The sequence below is a fragment of the Notechis scutatus genome, chromosome 2, assembly GCF_049901735.1.
Source record: "Notechis scutatus isolate UNSWTSFEM ecotype Mainland chromosome 2, rNotScu1.2, whole genome shotgun sequence".
Lineage (NCBI taxonomy): Eukaryota > Metazoa > Chordata > Lepidosauria > Squamata > Elapidae > Notechis > Notechis scutatus.
The window spans coordinates 250,994,055-251,011,069 of record NC_142010.1 but is presented as its reverse complement, the minus strand read 5'-3'; the positions used below and the strand labels follow the sequence as shown (position 1 = coordinate 251,011,069).

General features: G+C 38.1%; 1 protein-coding gene across 6 annotated transcripts in view; it reads right to left on the bottom strand.

The window, feature by feature from the left end:
• The window catches only part of ALPK2 (alpha kinase 2), a 99,399-nt gene that overhangs the window by 21,728 nt on the left and 60,656 nt on the right, over positions 1-17,015 (bottom strand). For 4 of the 6 annotated variants that reach the window (XM_087958557.1, XM_087958555.1, XM_087958558.1 and 1 more), the window contains 6 exons: positions 16,858-17,005; positions 14,211-14,338; positions 14,075-14,110; positions 6,362-6,636; positions 4,128-4,216; positions 1,791-2,008 (listed from right to left, as the gene is read on the bottom strand). In XM_087958557.1, coding sequence (XP_087814683.1) covers positions 1,791-2,008; positions 4,128-4,216; positions 6,362-6,636; positions 14,075-14,110; positions 14,211-14,338; positions 16,858-17,005 — 894 coding nt within the window. The remainder of the gene's footprint in view (positions 1-1,790; positions 2,009-4,127; positions 4,217-6,361; positions 6,637-14,074; positions 14,111-14,210; positions 14,339-16,857; positions 17,006-17,015) is intronic. The other 2 variants (XM_087958560.1, XM_087958559.1) reach the window with 1 other exon arrangement.

Genomic DNA, 17,015 nt, shown 5'->3' with positions numbered 1-17,015 from the left:
GGGTACATGAAGAAGTCAAATGTCTCATTAGGTGGGAGAACTTGGCTGACCTTGTCTGAGCTGTGAAGCTAAGCAGGTCAATTATGGATACTACTTGGATGGGTTTTCCATGTTTGTAAGCTAAGAATGTACTATTGATAACCTCTCTCCATACAATTGTCAAGAAAAGGTCAAGGAGGTGTCCCTGGGGTCACTGGGAATGAAATTCAATGCAAAAGAGTGTTCTTACATGTTATTAAATTGTTGATAGCACCTATGTTGCTCACAAGAGCTGTTGTTGTTATTAATAATATTATTAATATTTTTGTTGTTATTACTATTATTGCTATCAAATATTTTGCTCTTTATACATATGTTCAGCTTCAAAATGTAAAACAAATATATCATTATTTTTTGTAAAGAAGACTTCAGACATTCACAAAAAACCTGACTCTGTCTTAGACTTGTGAACGGGATCCTCAAGCCTGACAATCATGGGACATATTTATAATAAAACCTGAATCCAAAAAATGAAGATTAAGAGAAGTGGCAATTTTAATAGATGTACTGAAGATGTTCACAATCATGCATACCAGTTTGAAGGACTATGGAAAATAGTGGGAACTGCTAATTCATGGAGGGTCAATATGGCAACCTTGACCACTCTGTGTATATGAAGCCACAGGTGAAGCCTTCAATCGTATAATTGTGGCTGCCATGTTGACTGTTTTTACTTCTACAGCCAATTGGTGAATGGCCCTGGTAGGAACTGAATGCCAACTGTCCAGGTTCCATTATGGCAGTCTTTCTCCAACTTGGCAGTTTTAAGACATCTGGACTTCAACTCCCAGATCTGCAATCATCAGTTGAGAATCTGGGTACAGCCAGACACTCACTATTTTTCTGTGGGCCTGTTTGTGGATACATCCAGGGGTGGGATTCTGCTGGTTCGGACCAGTTTGGGCAAACCCCTAGCTCAGATGATCAGCTGGCTCTGAACCAGTTCGCTCCAACGATCTTGTGGGCCTGCCTGCCTGCCTGCCTCTTTGGGGAACTCCCTCCATTTTATTTTCGGGCTTAGTGACTGCCTTAAATGCTGACATCATCATTTGGCTCTTCTGTCGGGTGTTTGTTTCCCCAAATAGATTAGGACTTTATGAAAGGTTGTTTTGTACCATGTAGGAGTTCATATTTCTGGCAGGTCATATACCTGGCAATGTCAAGGCTGTGACAAATCCACCCCCATTCAAATCATAAGTCTCTAGCCACATCTCTCAGAGTAAAAAAAATTGATTTATTAGGAGTGACCATGTTGGCGTTACTTGGATGCAGCTGACTCTAAGACACATCATTCATTTCACCCTTGACCCTGGTCTTCCTCCCACCCCCTGGTTGTATATTCTCCAATGGGACACATCCATAGACAAGAGTCATCAATCATGCTCTCCAGTAATAATCTTGAGCGCCAACAGCTTCGGCTGCCTAGCAATTATCTGAAGCATTTAAGGAATGCACTACTTTCCCCACTCTCTTTCTGCTGGCAACTAAAAAAACAAAGAAGTATTTTTTAGTTAACAGGTAAGACACACTGCAGTATATCTGCTCAGCTGATTCACATGGCAGAGCGGATTGCCATGCCTCAGCTGTGTTCCTTCCCCGAAGTAACATCAAAGGTAAGTAATTTTGAAATCTGTGCATGCAAAGTGCGTGATTAGCGAACCGGCTGTTATATCAGCAGCATCCCACCACTGGATATACCAGCCATAATACTACATTTACCACTAACCACAATATAACAGCAAGATTCTCACCTTGCATATCTGTTACAAGCAAGCTGCCACTGGTTTTTTCGTACACCCAGTGCTGAAACGTGCAACATTTCTGGCCAGCTTCTGAGTCTTTTCTCATGAAATTTATTTCTTTCCCATCCTTAACAGAATATTTCACGAATTCTCCAATGAGTTCCTCTTCCACTGTTGCATAAGGGATGTTATTCTGGGGCCGATGAATAAGGAAAATAGGAATGATTCTGAAAGCAGAACCAGTAAAAAAGAAACATACAGAGTGAAAACTTACAGTCTCAGGAAGAATTTTAGAAAATGTATTTTGAGGACTTACTAAGTTAAAATGTGGGGTATATTCAGTGCTTTAATGGAGAAAACATGCTTCCTTGACTTCATGTGCCCTATCTGACATAGCCAGTAATCAGCATAAAACATCTGTATAGTGAACACCCCTTTATACCAAATGCTTGGCTATTAAGCAGGGAAGGAGGTATTGAGTAGAACAGGGCATACAAAGAGGAGAGGGAGGAGGAGGCAAGAGGGAAGGGAAAGGGGAGGGGAAATGGGAGGAAAAAGGGGAGGGGAGGGAAAGGGGAGGGGAGAGGAAAGGAGAGGAAGGGAAGGGAAGGGAATGGGAGGGAATTAGAAACTGTCTCCTGACACTGAATCATGTATGTTTTCACCTCGCTATACATCATTGGTTTCTTCTGGATGGTTTGAGATGTTGAACATTAGGATCTTGGCAAGCAGTACCTTATATTTGAAAGGTATTAATTCATTTATGAGAAAAGTGGAAAAGGGTCATAGCACTGGTAAGCCTGGGACATCAAGGAGCCAATACTGTAAAAACTGTTTATCAGTAGCAAATTTCGTTAGCCCTTGTATGTTGTGTGTACATATAGCAAATACTTCAAATGTATAAATGTAGTTACAGTGATGTGTACACACTGTAAGACCCCCTAAGACAATTCTATCATTAGTCCCCAGTTCAAGCACAATGTGTTTTGATGAGCTGCTTACATTTTTCTTTTAATTTTTCCCGATATACAGTATTAATTCTGTTTTTAACTCCACATTTTCAGTTTGTTTGAACTATTTTTTAAAAAACTGCAGCTTTACAGAGCAAAGACACTTGATCAATCGAAGTAGTCTGGATTATAAAAGGATCAAATATTTTTTTTTAAGTATGCTTGGGATTTTAAAATAAAACAGCCTAATTTGCAATAATTGAACTAACATACAAATCAAAACACAATTATCCTTTAGCTCTCCATCATCTTATAGATTTCTGTGTGTGGGATGATGATAAATTGAAAGAAAGAGTATACATTAAAAAAAATAGATATCCCAAAAGGCCTATATTAAAACAAACTACTTCTAAAATGTACACATTGGAAAAAATATGTATGTGTGTATGTTTTCAATCATTTGTGTATGTTTTCAATCATTTAAAAACGTAGAGAAATGCACTTGGCAGATTTTTTAGTACTGTCAAAGAAGATTGAGATTTGTAAAAAGTTATTTTTAGATTTATTTGTATTTTAATGTTTCAAATTTCAATAAAGGTTTAAAAAATTAAAAAAAAACTTAAGATAGATACACTTGGCTTTTTTTTTTTATCAAATGGCCAAGAAATAAACCTGTCTGTTAAAAACTGTGGATGCTAATGGAAACGAATGAGGAAGCTTAATCATCCCCAAGGTTTCTCTTTTTTTAAAGTAGTGTTTTATGGAACAGAGCAGTCAAAGTGAAAGGCATGGGAATAATTATAGAGGAATAACAGAGTGAATGGCATGTCTGCAGCTGTCCTTGAATCTCAGAAGGATCTGGAAAACCTCTACTCACCATCCAGTCAGAGCTGAAGAAGCTTCTTGGATGAGAAGCAAAATGTCTTCAAAGATAAACCAAAAAGTCCAGTTGCTGCTTTTGGGACAACCATGTCCTGGATAACTGAGAATCTCCATAGACTAGTATTTTTTTTTTACCAAATGTTCTAAAAATTCCATTTCTTGATTAAAGTTGCAGGGCTTAATAATTGGGAAGTTTAGGAAGTTAAAGGCCTCCTACATTTTCTGAATTCACCAAACATGAACACGCCACCAACAAAACAAAACAAAACCAATTTGTTCAGTCAAGGCTGTTGAGGGAGGGAGGAATAAATTGTGCGTGTATAAATTTTCCCAACTTTTATCAATAAATTCTCCAAAATAACTGCTTAAGAATAAACACAGGATCTTTGTGGAGAGCAGCTAAAGTGTTAATTTCAGCATCCTCCCTTATCTAACACCAAAGCGTCTTCTAAATGACATCCATCATGCAATGACTCTATTTATTTTTTCCAGGAAGTTGTAAAAGTCAACTCACTCAGGTACTTCTCCAAAGCCTTCAAGAGGTTGTGTTTCGGCAGCATAGATTTTGGCATATTCTCTTGCTGTGTTCTGAACATAACATTCCTAGGTGGAAGAAAATCCATTGAAAGAAAGACTTTATTTTTATTATATTTTTTTAAATTTGTATGCCACCCATTTCTCTATCAAGTGACTTGAGTGGCTTACTATACCATAAATAACAGAATAGGATTAAAACGTTAAAACATCAAACATTTAAAGCTAAAACATTACAATTACTATTAAAACAGATAACAGTTAACATTTAGAATTGGAAGGATCTTGTAGGTCCAATCCTTCACCCAAGCAGGAGACCCTACACCATTTCTGACAGATGGCAGTCCAGTCTCTTCTTGAAAGCTTCCAGTCATGAAGTTCCCACAATTCTGAAGGCAACTTCTGTTCCATCGGTTGATTGTTCTCACTGTCAGAAAAATCTCTCCTTATTTCTAGGTTGAATCTCCCTTTGATCAGTTTCCATTCATTACTCCTTGTCTGGCCTTCAGGTGTCTTGGAAAATAGCTTGACCCTCTCTTCTCTGTGACAGCCCCTCAAATATTGCAACAGTGTTATCACGTCTCTCGTGGTCCTTCTCTTCACTAAACTAGTCATGCCCAGTTCCTGCAATCGTTCATTGTATGTTTTAGCCTCCAGTCCCCTAATCATCGGTTGTTCTTCTCTGCACACTTTCTAGAGTCTCAAGATCTAATACATAAAAAAGACAATGCATAGACAAGGTGGAGGTGAGATCTTTACAGCCACCTCCAAAATCTTAAAGGAAGTCAACCCTGACTGCTCTTTGGAAGGGTAGATACTGAAGCTGAAGCTCCAGTACTTTGGCCACTTAATGAGAAGAGAGTACTCATTCAATGGGAGAAGGAGATGGCAGAGGATGGGATGGTTAAATATCCCAAAGGTGCTTTTTTTTTTTTCCCCAAGACGCAATTGGATTTTCTGGTTTGTCTTTGAAAATTTTTCACTTCTCATCCAAGAAGCTTCTTTAACTCTAACTGGAAGAAGCCAGAGCAGAAGAAGCTTCTTGGATGAGAAGCGAAACATCTTCAAAGATAAATCAGAAAGTCCAGTTGCCTTTTGAAAAAAAAAAAACACCTTTGGGACAACCATGACCTGGATGACTGAGAATCTCTATAGACCAGGGGTCCCCAAACTTTGCAACTTTCAGACTTGTGGACTTCAACTCCCATAATTCCTCAGCCAGCTGGGGAATTATGGGAGTTGAAGTCCACAAGTCTGAAAGTTGTCAAGTTTGGAGACCTCTGCTGCAGACAGATGGTTAGATAGTATTATCAAGGCAGTAAGCATGGATTTGGAGGCAGTGGAGAATGGGGGAAAGGGCTGTGCCATAGTCCATGAGGTCCTGAAGAGTCAGACATGACTTTGCGACTGAACAACACCACCTCTAAAATTGGACGCCTCCATTGGGCCCCCAGCTAAGAGCAAAGAGTTAATTAGTTTCATGTATATTTGAACACCCGCTTGTTTATGGAGTAGTGCTATCCACAGAGAGTCAAAACAGGCAAGATGGAGGTCCCAGCATAAGTGAATCACCACCTCTTTGTACATATATGAGAGGAATATGTACAAAGGACATGTACAAATAGTTTTTCCCCCATGCCATCACTCTGCTAAACAACTAATTCCCACAACACTGTCGAACTATTTAGTAAAACTGTATTAATATTCTTCTTCTCATTTTTCCTGTTACCTATCTCCTTTTCTACTTATGACTATCATTTTGTATCTTTATGATTTATATTGTTTTATTTAGTTTCCTAGTATGATTTGATTGCTTATTTAGTATCCTATGATTATCACTAAGTATTGTACCTGACGATTTATGATGAATGTATTTTTATGATGACTATGATCATGATTTTTCACTTATAGCTTTTATGGACGAGAGCTTATGCACCAAAGGCAAATTCCTTGTGTGTCCAATCACACTTGGCCAATAAAGAATTCTATTCTATTCTATTCTATTCTATTCTATTCTGTTCTGTTCTGTTCTGTTCTATTCTATTCTATTCTATTCTATTCTATTCTATTCTATTCTATTCTATTCTATTCTAAAAGGGGCTCAGTTACTATCACAATGTTGTGACCACCCATCTTGCTTGTTTTGACCTCTCTCCCCCAGGGATATCAATATTGTGATCATCTCAATTATAAGAGGCTCCTGCCTGCACTTACCTGTAGTGCCAATTTGTAATTCTTTTCCACAAGTTCATCGTTATTCTTGGTCCCATACACAATGGCATTGTGCACTTTCAAAACACAGGGGTGACCTGGGCTGAGTGGAGGCACCAAGCCTTGCAACACCTTGCTTCGGAAAGCTTTTCGATGCACCCCTTCCCCGAAATGTAATTCTTCTGTGGTAATCCTTCCGTGCAGACTTTTACTCAAGTAGCTGTCACAGATGAAGTCTTCTTTGAACATCAACTGTAAGAATTCTATTTCTTCCAGGCCTGTGAAATGAGTAAGTACGTGTATGAATCCAAAGAAAGGAAAGGTAGTGTGTTTGTATTGATGGAAGGCAAATGAAGGAGGAAAAAAGATTGTCATACAGCCTTTCTATTATGGGTCTACATTTTTATTTATTTTTTGTATTAGCACTAAAGCATAATTACAACAAACTAGAATGATCTGTATTGGCTTTGTTGCTATCACTAAACCTTCTGCTTCATCTCTGTCTGAATGCAGAATAACAGAGTAAGGACCTTGGAGGTCTACTAATCGAATCCCCTACTCAGGCAGGAAACCCTATATCATTTCAAACAAATGGATATCCAATCTCTTCTTTTTTAATATAAATTTTATTTGCGTTTTCACAAAAACATAATACAAATAAAACATCTTTTTTTGAGAATACCATGATCCCGGGTTATTACTTCATACAGACACAAACTCAATAACATATTCATTTTTGTGTTCTATTCCATATCTTATTACTGTTTTAACATTTTCTCCATAATTTTTCCCCTCCCTTGGTTTTCTCAACTTTATTTTTAATTATCTCATATTTAAATTCAATTATATATCTTTTTCTAAATTTCAATGTCTTTCCAATCATTATATTTATACTTTTGTCTGTCCTGTTTCAATTTCATATTATCTTTTCTCATTAAACAAAATTTCCCTTGTAGTTACTAATTGGAGTATGACATCTTTATGTCTTTTAATTTTATCCATTCAACTCTTTTTTAAACTTCAATTTATGCCTTTAAAATTATAACATTCAATATAGTATATAACTTCCAATTGGATTCTGCTTGGTACATTCTTAAAATACACACTATGTTCTTAAAAAATTATATATATATATGACAATAGTAAATAAAAAACTAATTGCATTCCAATTCAATTCTATCGTTACTATTAGTTAGAATCTTAACATCTTTAACATTTCTTTTCAATTGAATATCATACTTCCTTGTGAACACTTATAAACTTTCCATAATTAATTCTTTTTTTCCCATATTTCTTTTCACTTATATTTTTATAAATTAATAATAATTAAAATGTTCCCATCCTTTCCTAATTTCATTCTCTCATTCACTTTATTTCATTTATTTGTTAACAAACATTCCACTGCATTACAATAAGTATTTTATCCATCATTTTAATCATACATTGTTTCATATTTTCTAAAATTATTTTTATTTCTAATATAATCTTATGTACCTTTGCAGAATCCCTTTTTCAATTAAATTTTCACCCATTATCTCTAAATAGGCTTATACTTTCAATCCTTATACCTTTTCCCTGTTTCTCTATATCTTGTTTCTGTCTTTTATAACTTCTTTTCCTTTCCTTCTTCCCCCTCTTCTTCTCCCCCCCCTTTTGCCCCCTTGTCTCTCTACTTCTAATTCTCTCTTCTGTGATCCTCCATCTTCTGTTGCTTCCTAATATTGTAATTATTTTTCAAACTATTCTTTTTTTGGTTGTTTTTTCAAATCTTTTCACTCTCTTTCCCCCCTTTCCTTCCCCCCCCCCCCCACATAAAATTACTTGATCGTTAAAGATGGCTTCTTCTTTGTCCCAACCTTCACGTTCTACAAACGTTTCTTGTTGTTTCTCATAGTTCCAGATCTCCATTTCTAAAAATTGAAATACGAAGCCAAAAGAATCTCTTCCTTCTTGTGCATCTTCTTTCTGTTTTTTAAGTTCCATTTTCAGTTATTCTGAAAGTGATGCCATTTTAAACACTTTTAAACAACCAACCGATTAAATCCAATAGCCAAAATTCCAAAAATCACCAAGTAATCCAAATAATCCAAAGCTGTTTCTTCTTGCTTCTTTTTTCCACTTTCTCTTCCTGGGGTTCTATTATTTTGTTACAAAGTTTCAGTTAGAATGTATCTTTTAGGAATCTTGTTAAAGTTTCACTGTAAGTTCCTTTTAGTTCCAGGCAGTTTCTTCCATTTTTCCAGATCCCGCCCTTTTATTCTTTTTCTCTCCTTTCCTGCTTTTAAAGGTTTTTGAGTATCTTTATTATCCCTTTGACATTTTATTTTCAGCTCAAATGCCTATTGATGTCAAAGTGGACTTTTGTCAATTTCTTACTTAAATCTCTTAGCTGTCAGTATAAGGAAGGGAAGAAAAAAAAGTCAAATCCTTTCCCTTCCCTCTCTCCTTTGCTGCTTCAAACTCTTCTTTGGGAACAATGTTATTTTTTATAGTTCAAATTCCAGGGTACCTTACATTGTTGCTTTTTCAGTTTAACCTGGTCAACCAAAACTTTCTCTTCTTATCTTCCTCCTGCACATTCTTTTCTGGTCGAGTTCTTCTTTGAGGTGGCCATTTCTGACCACCGCTGCAACCGCCTTTGGGAAAGGGAGTAATGGCCAGCTGAGAAGGAGAGATGCGGCTCTTCTCAACCCTGCTGGTGGTCTCCCCCCTCTTCACCACTTCTATGGGATGGCTTAGCCCCAAATCCAGCTGGCTCGGGGTACTCCAGTGGCGAGCACGGATCAAAATCCACGATCGCGGATTTCAGTCCATCGCCGAAGGAGCTCAAACCGAAGTCGGATATCCAATCTCTTCTTAAAAACTTCCAGTGTTGGAACACCAACAACTTCTGGAGGCAAGTTGTTCCACTGATTAATTGTTCTAACTGTCAGGAAATTTCTCCTTGTTTCTCTCCTTGAATAGTCTCCATCCATTGCTTCTTGCCCTGCCTTTAACTGCTTTAGAGAAGAGCTTGACTCCCTCTTCTTTGTGGCAACCCTTTAGATGTTGGAACACTGCTATCATGTCAACCCTAGTCCTTCTTTTCATTTCTTCTCTCCCTCCCTCTCTCTCTCTCACACACACATGTTCCTTTAATATTGCAATGTAGGTCAGAGCTACCCATCTTTTTTTTCCCTGGCACCAGAGGTGGTATTCAGCATGTTCTGACCATTTCTGGAGAACCAATAGAAGAAATTTTGAGTAGTTTGGAGAACTGGCAAATACCATCTCTGACTGGAGATTTTACAGTATCCTTCCCCTGCCATGCCCACCAAGCCATGCCCACCCAGTAGTAAAAAAAAAATTAATCCCATCACTGCCTGGCACTACGTATATAGAGATAGTACTCATGTAGTGACTGCTTTCTTTAGCAATCATTCACAGTTGCGATGTTGGTGAAAAGGTAACTTTAAGACCACTCCTTGTATTTATGACTGTCACAGGTCAATGAAGTAAATCAGGGCTGTCAAACTCCTGGCCCATGGGCCAGATGCATCATGTGCTGGCCACACCCATGCCCTGTTTAGCAAAGGGGGGAAAGTCCCGATATGTCACGTGATGCCACCATGATGACGTGTTTGACATCCCTGAAGTAAATGAAAGATCCAGCAAGATCGTAAGCACAGTTGCAGTTACACTTAGCAACTAGGCTTAATTGCGAAATGGCCAGTCACAATTGTGGTCACTAAACAAGTACTACCTGTATAAATAAATCTGTCCCTCTGTTAGATGGGCAAAGATTCTAACCTTCCCTATAGCTGTCTTTCCATGCAGTTCTTCCTTCTCAGTCTTTTCTTCCTTCTCAGTCTCCCCTGCCCTCTAGAGTTCAGAATAAACTGGACCCTGTATTATTAGGCTTCGATTAACAGCTTAAGGACCAAACACCATAAAGTGTCAAAGCAACCAATCCAGAAGAAAAAATCAAAGGGAAAATACATTGAAAGGGAACTTCAACAAGCTAATATGAGTTTTCAAATTGTTCTTCCTGTTGCTGATTCTCATGCTTCTTGAAAATGCATAGTTGAAGCTTGAAACATTTGTGGTTTCTGATAACTGAAAAAGGTCTAAAAAAAAACTCCTAATAACTAGAGCCCACCCTTAAGGATTGTTCATATGATTTTGTTATTAGTTTTCTATTGTGGCAGCATATTCTTCTTCTTGTACTTCTGTTGCTTAGCTGACTATATGTACCAATAGAAATAGGTATGTTATTCAGGCTGAATCTAATACAGAAGACCACTGAAATTGATGGAACTTATTTCTGAATTGGGATGCACTGTGATTAGCAGGAATATATGGGCATGGAAACTATCTGTAAACATGTTGACAATTATGTAGAAAGGAAATCTGTTAAGCTTTTCATTTTCAATGTCAAAACAAAACTTGATGGATAGATAATTATAACATACAAAAATTGATAACTACAATTTACAATATAATTAATTAGCTGAAATGAACTGAGATTGACCTATGGAGTCCTTAATAAATTAGTCTACCATAAAATTTGTTCTGGGATTAGGGTAGTTCTTACTTCTCCTTATCATTTTATGTTGCATTATTCCAACAGAATAAGTCACACCACAAATCTCACAATAAAGTAATAGAAATAATGAAGCCTTCCATCAGGTGAGTTAAAGAAAAAACTGTCTATTTCACTCATATTATCCCCAAGATGAGAAAAAAAATACAATAGATTTCTTATTATATTTCCTAGATCTATTTATTATATATATTTTATCCATAGCTCTTTTCAATACTCTTTTGATTTAATTTGCAATAAGTTAACTTTTCAGAGGTATCTCTGGAGTGTCAAAAAAAACCAAACACGATAGCAGTACAGCCATGGAATCAAAGCTCCACTATTTTATTATATGCCATATGTGTGCAACACATGTTTTAAAAAGGGTTGGGGCTTTGATTGCATGGTCATAGTCATCAAGTTGACTTTTTGACCTCTCATAGGGACATCCCTTACCCTTCTCCAACCTGGATGTTGGATTTCAACTCCTTTATCTCCAAGTATCCATGGTCAATACTGGAGAAATTGAAGAGAATTGTAATCCACTCTATCAGAAGGACATGTGGGTGGGATGCAGACATGGAGAGATCATCAGAAGAACTTGGTTTCTATTTCTATTCCTGTAGGAGAATCACGTCTTTCATGCATCCTAAGAAACTAGCTATGCATTAATTACATTGCTGTTCTGGTCAACAGATATAGCTTTCTGGACAGTTTGTAGATAAATGAATTCACCAGATAAGTGTGTGGAAACATTTACTATGTTAAGAAGAATACCAATTTCTAGTTTCTCATATGTTATGATACCACCTCTTATGTATACATGGGTGGCAACCTGCATAGTTCTTTTTGGAAGGACCCAAGAATCGTCTCTGAACATCCCTCTGAAATGTGATAGAGCACTGGCCAAAATTCCTCATATTTTGAATCAAGGATGACTAGAAAGTTGTAGACTAAGTCTTCTCCAAAAGACATATAATTTCTACTCCCTATGACTCCTTGCTTCCGAGAACTTAAAAGGGACCATAATCAACAGTGATTATTACTTGCAACTATCTCGTTGTGCTAGAAGAGTTATCTTCTCTTTAACTTACATACTATTGCTACACCAAATTCCCTTTTAAGAGCACTCAACATGGATCACATCTCAAGACTGAAAGTACACGAGGAAACATTTGCAGTTAGTAAATGAAAAGCCATGCACCTGTTTTAAAAGGAATGGAACAATTAATCCTGCTTCTTAAGGAGTCAGGACAAGTCACCATTCGGTTGATTGAATGAGCAAAAGTTGAGTAACACGTTATGTACGGCATTGACAAAATTTGTTGGCCAAAGCGTTATCTATGTTTAGCACAGACACTGCAGTCCACATACTGATGTGATTAAAGAATCAGGAACATATGAGGAAAACTTTTCATAAGGTAATTCTTTGCTTTTTTCTTCGGACAGACAGAAAGTCTGTAGAGATTCTCAGTCATCCAGATCATGATTGTACCAAAGGTGTTTTTTCAGGAGGCAACTGGACTTTCTCATTTTTCCTTTTGAAGACATTTCACTTCTCATCCAATAAGCTTCTTCAGTTCTGGCAGGATAGTGGAGAAGGGAAGGATTTATATCCCTTGCAGAAAGCCGGTCATTTGCATCCTTTTAGGGGGTAGTTGAAGCACTAGGAGGTTTATCTGTGTCCTCGGGGTCAACAGAGTCATGCTCGTGGTTCCTGTACCCTGCCATTTTTTTCTTTGGAAATCCATTCCTACTCCTACACCATTCAAAGGATGTTCATCCCAAATTGTATAGCTAAAAGTCTATACAGGTTCTCAGTCATCCAAGTCACGGTTGTCCCAAAGGTGCTTTTTCAGGAGGCAACTGGACTTTCTTGTTTTTTCTTTGAAGACATTTCACTTCTCATCGAAGAAACTTCTTCAGCTCTGACAGGATAGTGGGAAACCTCCCAGTGCTCCAATGACCCTCCAAAAGGATGCAAATGACCAGCTGTCTGCAAGGAATATAAATCCTTCCACCCCCTACTATCCTGTCAGAACTGAAGAAGCTTCTTGGATAAGAAGTGAAATGTCTTCAAAAGAAAAAAATAAGAAAGTCCAGTTGCCTCCTGAAAAAGCACCTTTGGGACAGACAGAAAGATTAAAATGCAATCCATCCGTTTTTGAACTATTGGTACATTTTAACCATATTTTGTGGAAACCCACCCCCCAGGACTCAAAAGTTGGTGGGCAAAGAGCTATCTTTCTCACCCCTGCTATTGTAGAAAGTCATGGTTGTTTGCTCACCAGAGGATCAAGCCAACCTCAAGGATCAAGCCAAAATGTGTACATGTAAAGTAACTAGACTCAACATAGAACCTGAGTCGCAAGCCTTAATTCATGTTCATTCAGGGCCATCTCCTCCTCCTTGTCCTTCTCTTCCTCCTTCAAAAGGCAAGTTTGCTGTTTTAAGTTGGTAAATATTTTATATCTCACATTGCTGGAAAACCCATAATTTAGTTTGGGAGAGAGCCACTATACGCAAATCAATGATTATAAAATTTTTCTCTTCAATTTCAGGAGGAGCCTGAAGTTCAGGTTTCCTTTTTTTCAGTGAAGTGTCTAAAAGGCTCTTCATTCATGGTCATAGTAAAAAGGGTTTTCTGATGTTGTAAGCTAAACTAACAGCTGATTTCAGGTGAATGTGGCATTATCCTTTAGTCTTAATCAGGGGTCTCCAAACTTGGCAACTTTAAGACTTGTGGACTGCAACTCCCAGAATTTTCTAGCTGGTTAGAGAATTCTGGGAGTTGAAGTCCACAAGTCTTAAAGTTGCCAAGTTTGAGACCTCTGGTCTTAATTACGAAAAAACTCTTTTCATAAAATGCTCTTTTTCTTTTTAAGAATGAAGCCAAACAGTACAATTAGAGATCTCATCTTTAGAATCAATTGGCTCAGTGTTGACAGGCAGATCCTCAGCAAATGCCCACATGGATCTTAACTTATTCCATACCATTTTTCTTGTTCCAGAAATAATTATCATATATTTTGGAGTGAAACATTGAAGCATCCCAGGTTCAATTTGTCAAGAATCACACAAAACAAACAATTTGAATATAATTTAGCATAATTCTGCAAGAGTTTGTACAGAAAATCAAACAAACACAGTTTTACCTTCAGCATCCTGAAGACTGGACAGATGTTCCAAAACTGTAGAAAGATGAAAAGAAAGATATTCAGAATGTAGGCTATACGTTGTTAATTGCAGTTGTGTTTTATGTCTTCTAAGGAAGAATTCATCATATGTTACCTTCAGAGGTCAGGTTAAATTCTGAAATGGCTTTTCCATGTATATTCTTCAGGCAGCAATGATACAGGCCTTGGTCTTTTTTCCCAGCTTGAACTATTGCCAGAGACACTGGAAGGTCATCTCTTGCACTAGAAAATACGTCAACGTTTGAAAATTCATATTTTCAAAAAGCCAAAACACCACTTCCTTAATTTTTCAGAGGTGCATGTGTTTTAGGTCGGCGGTCCCCAATCTTTGAAGCTTGGCAGCTCAGCTGGGGGGGAGGGGAACTGGGCCATGTGAGCATTGGCGTAGCTTGTCAACTTGTAAAGCATTCCTATGCCTATTTCCGAATTGCCATAAGCAGTGGGGGAGACATGAAGGAGCAATTAAAACCAGACGTGCATTCCACACTTATCTTACAAAGATTGTTAGCCTAAGCTACCGGATCTTCTGCCCATGAAAATCCTTCATTGGGGAATGTGATTGATGACACACAGCCCATGAAGAATCTGATTTATGACACGCCCAGGGGGAGGGTGGAAACAGGGTCACAGGTGACTGTAAATTACGTGTGGCAGAGTTGGCTTCATATGGATCAGTGACAACATGTTACTCCTAATAAATCTTTTGGATTCTTTTGTAGCTTGGCTCGAGGTTCATCATTTAATTAGGGCAATCGCCAGAACCCTGACACAGTGTTTGTGTGAGTGGTGGGCTAGGGCACACACACACAGCGCTTGCACAAGCAGTGGACTGGTGTGAGCAGCGGGCCAGTGCACAAGAATACCTGCTGGTCCTCTGCTCCTGCAAGTTGAGCTGCGCGTATGCGCTTGTGCACTTCAGCCAGCCACTCACACGGCCCAATTCCAAATAGGCCATAGCCTGGTAGTGGTCAAATGGCCCTGGGGTTGGGAATCCCTGTTTTAAATCATTAAAAGTGTCTTCCTTCCCCTTTATTTGATTAATAGGTAGTCCTTGACTTCCGACTAGTCGTTTAGCAACTGTTCAAAGTTATGATGGACTGTGAAAAAGGAACCGTATGACCTGGATTTGAAGCTCTGACATCTGCCAACACCCCTGCTGTCATTTTACCACATGTTGGGTGCTCCATAACCAGCCTGCATTTATGGTTGTTTGCACTGCCCCAAGTCATGTGATCACAATTTATGATTTTTGCCAAAAAACTGGTATTTACCAAACCCCAATAGTTCCACATTTAATTTGAATACGGCCAGCTTAACACACCAGTTAGTTCTCTAAAAACCACTCTATTAACTGTATTTTTTCTATTTTTGTACAAATCAGGTATTCTATGAAGAACGGTTGCAGGAACTGGCTATGTCTAGTTTGATGAAAAGATAACATAACATTACAAGAGCACACAATAGATACAAACTCAAGGTAAACCACACCAAACTTGATTGCAGGAAATACGACTTCAGCAACAGAGTGGTCAATGTCTGGAATACTCTACCTGACTCTATGGTTTCTTCCCCAAACCCCCAAAACTTTAACCTTAGACTGTCTACTATTGACCTCATCCCTTTCCTAAGAGGTCTGTAGGGGGTGTGCATAAGTGCACCAACGTGCCTACCGTCCCTGTCCTATTGTTTCTTTTTATTTTTCTTATATGTATCCATTTCATGTATTCATAACTATGTTTATACTTATACCTGTTATCTTATAATCACTTGACAAAATAAATAAAAAATAAATAAGGACTAGGGGTGACATGATAGCAGTCTTCTAATATCTCAGGGGCTGCCACAAAGAAGAGGGAGTCAAGCTATTCTCTAAAGTGCCTGAGGGCAGGACAAGAAGCAATGGGTGGAAACTAATCAAGGAGAGAAGCAACCTAGAACTAAGGAGACATTTCCTGACAGGAAGAACAATTAATCAGTGGAACAACTTGCCTCCAGAAGTTGTGTGGGCTCCATCAGTGGAGGTTTTTAAAAAGAGACTGGACAGCCATTTCTCCAGAATGGTCTCCTATTTGAGAAGGAGGTTGGACTAGATAGAAGATTTTCAAGGTCCCTTACAACTCTATTATTCTATTCTGTTCTATAAACCATAACATGATTATTAACTTCTTTTGGATTAAATGTTATCTGCCTATGGAGAACCAGTCTGAGACTTAAAAATGACGTATGGATGAACAGATACGGTAATATGGTTGGCATTAGAATTTGTAAACCAGGTATATTTAGGTTAATAAATATTGAAAATATAAGGCAGTGTGCCTTATATCTTCTTGTCCTAACCACTACCAGGAGCCTCAGTGGCGCAGTGGTTAGAGTGCAGTACTGCAAGCTACTCCTACTGCAATTTGGCAGATCAAGTCCCACTGGCTCAAGGTTGACTCAGCCTTCCATCCTTCTGAGGTGGGTAAAATGAGGACCCAAATTGTTGGGGGCAATATGCTGACCCTGTAAATGGCTTTGAGAGGGCTGTAAAGCACTATAAAGCAGTATATAAATCTAAGTACAATTGCAATTCTGCAATTTATAATCTGTAACCACAGATGTCCCTATCCACTAGTGGTTTCACAAGAGAAAAACAACTATCTTTACAACCTCAACATGCATAAGAACTATAAGTAAAACATATACCCCTCCCACATCCTTCCTTTCCCAAAAGCTTTGCAAAGCATGTTAATATGTCTTACCTTCTGTGAACTCGAGCAAGAAGCTTAGAATCTTTTGTCCAGGTAATGGTGGAATCTGAATGAATTTCTCCAAACTGGCAACATAATTTGATATTTCCAGAGAAATCAGGAAATAAATCTGCATGGATTTTCCTCAGTAGTTTGGGTGCTGAATATTT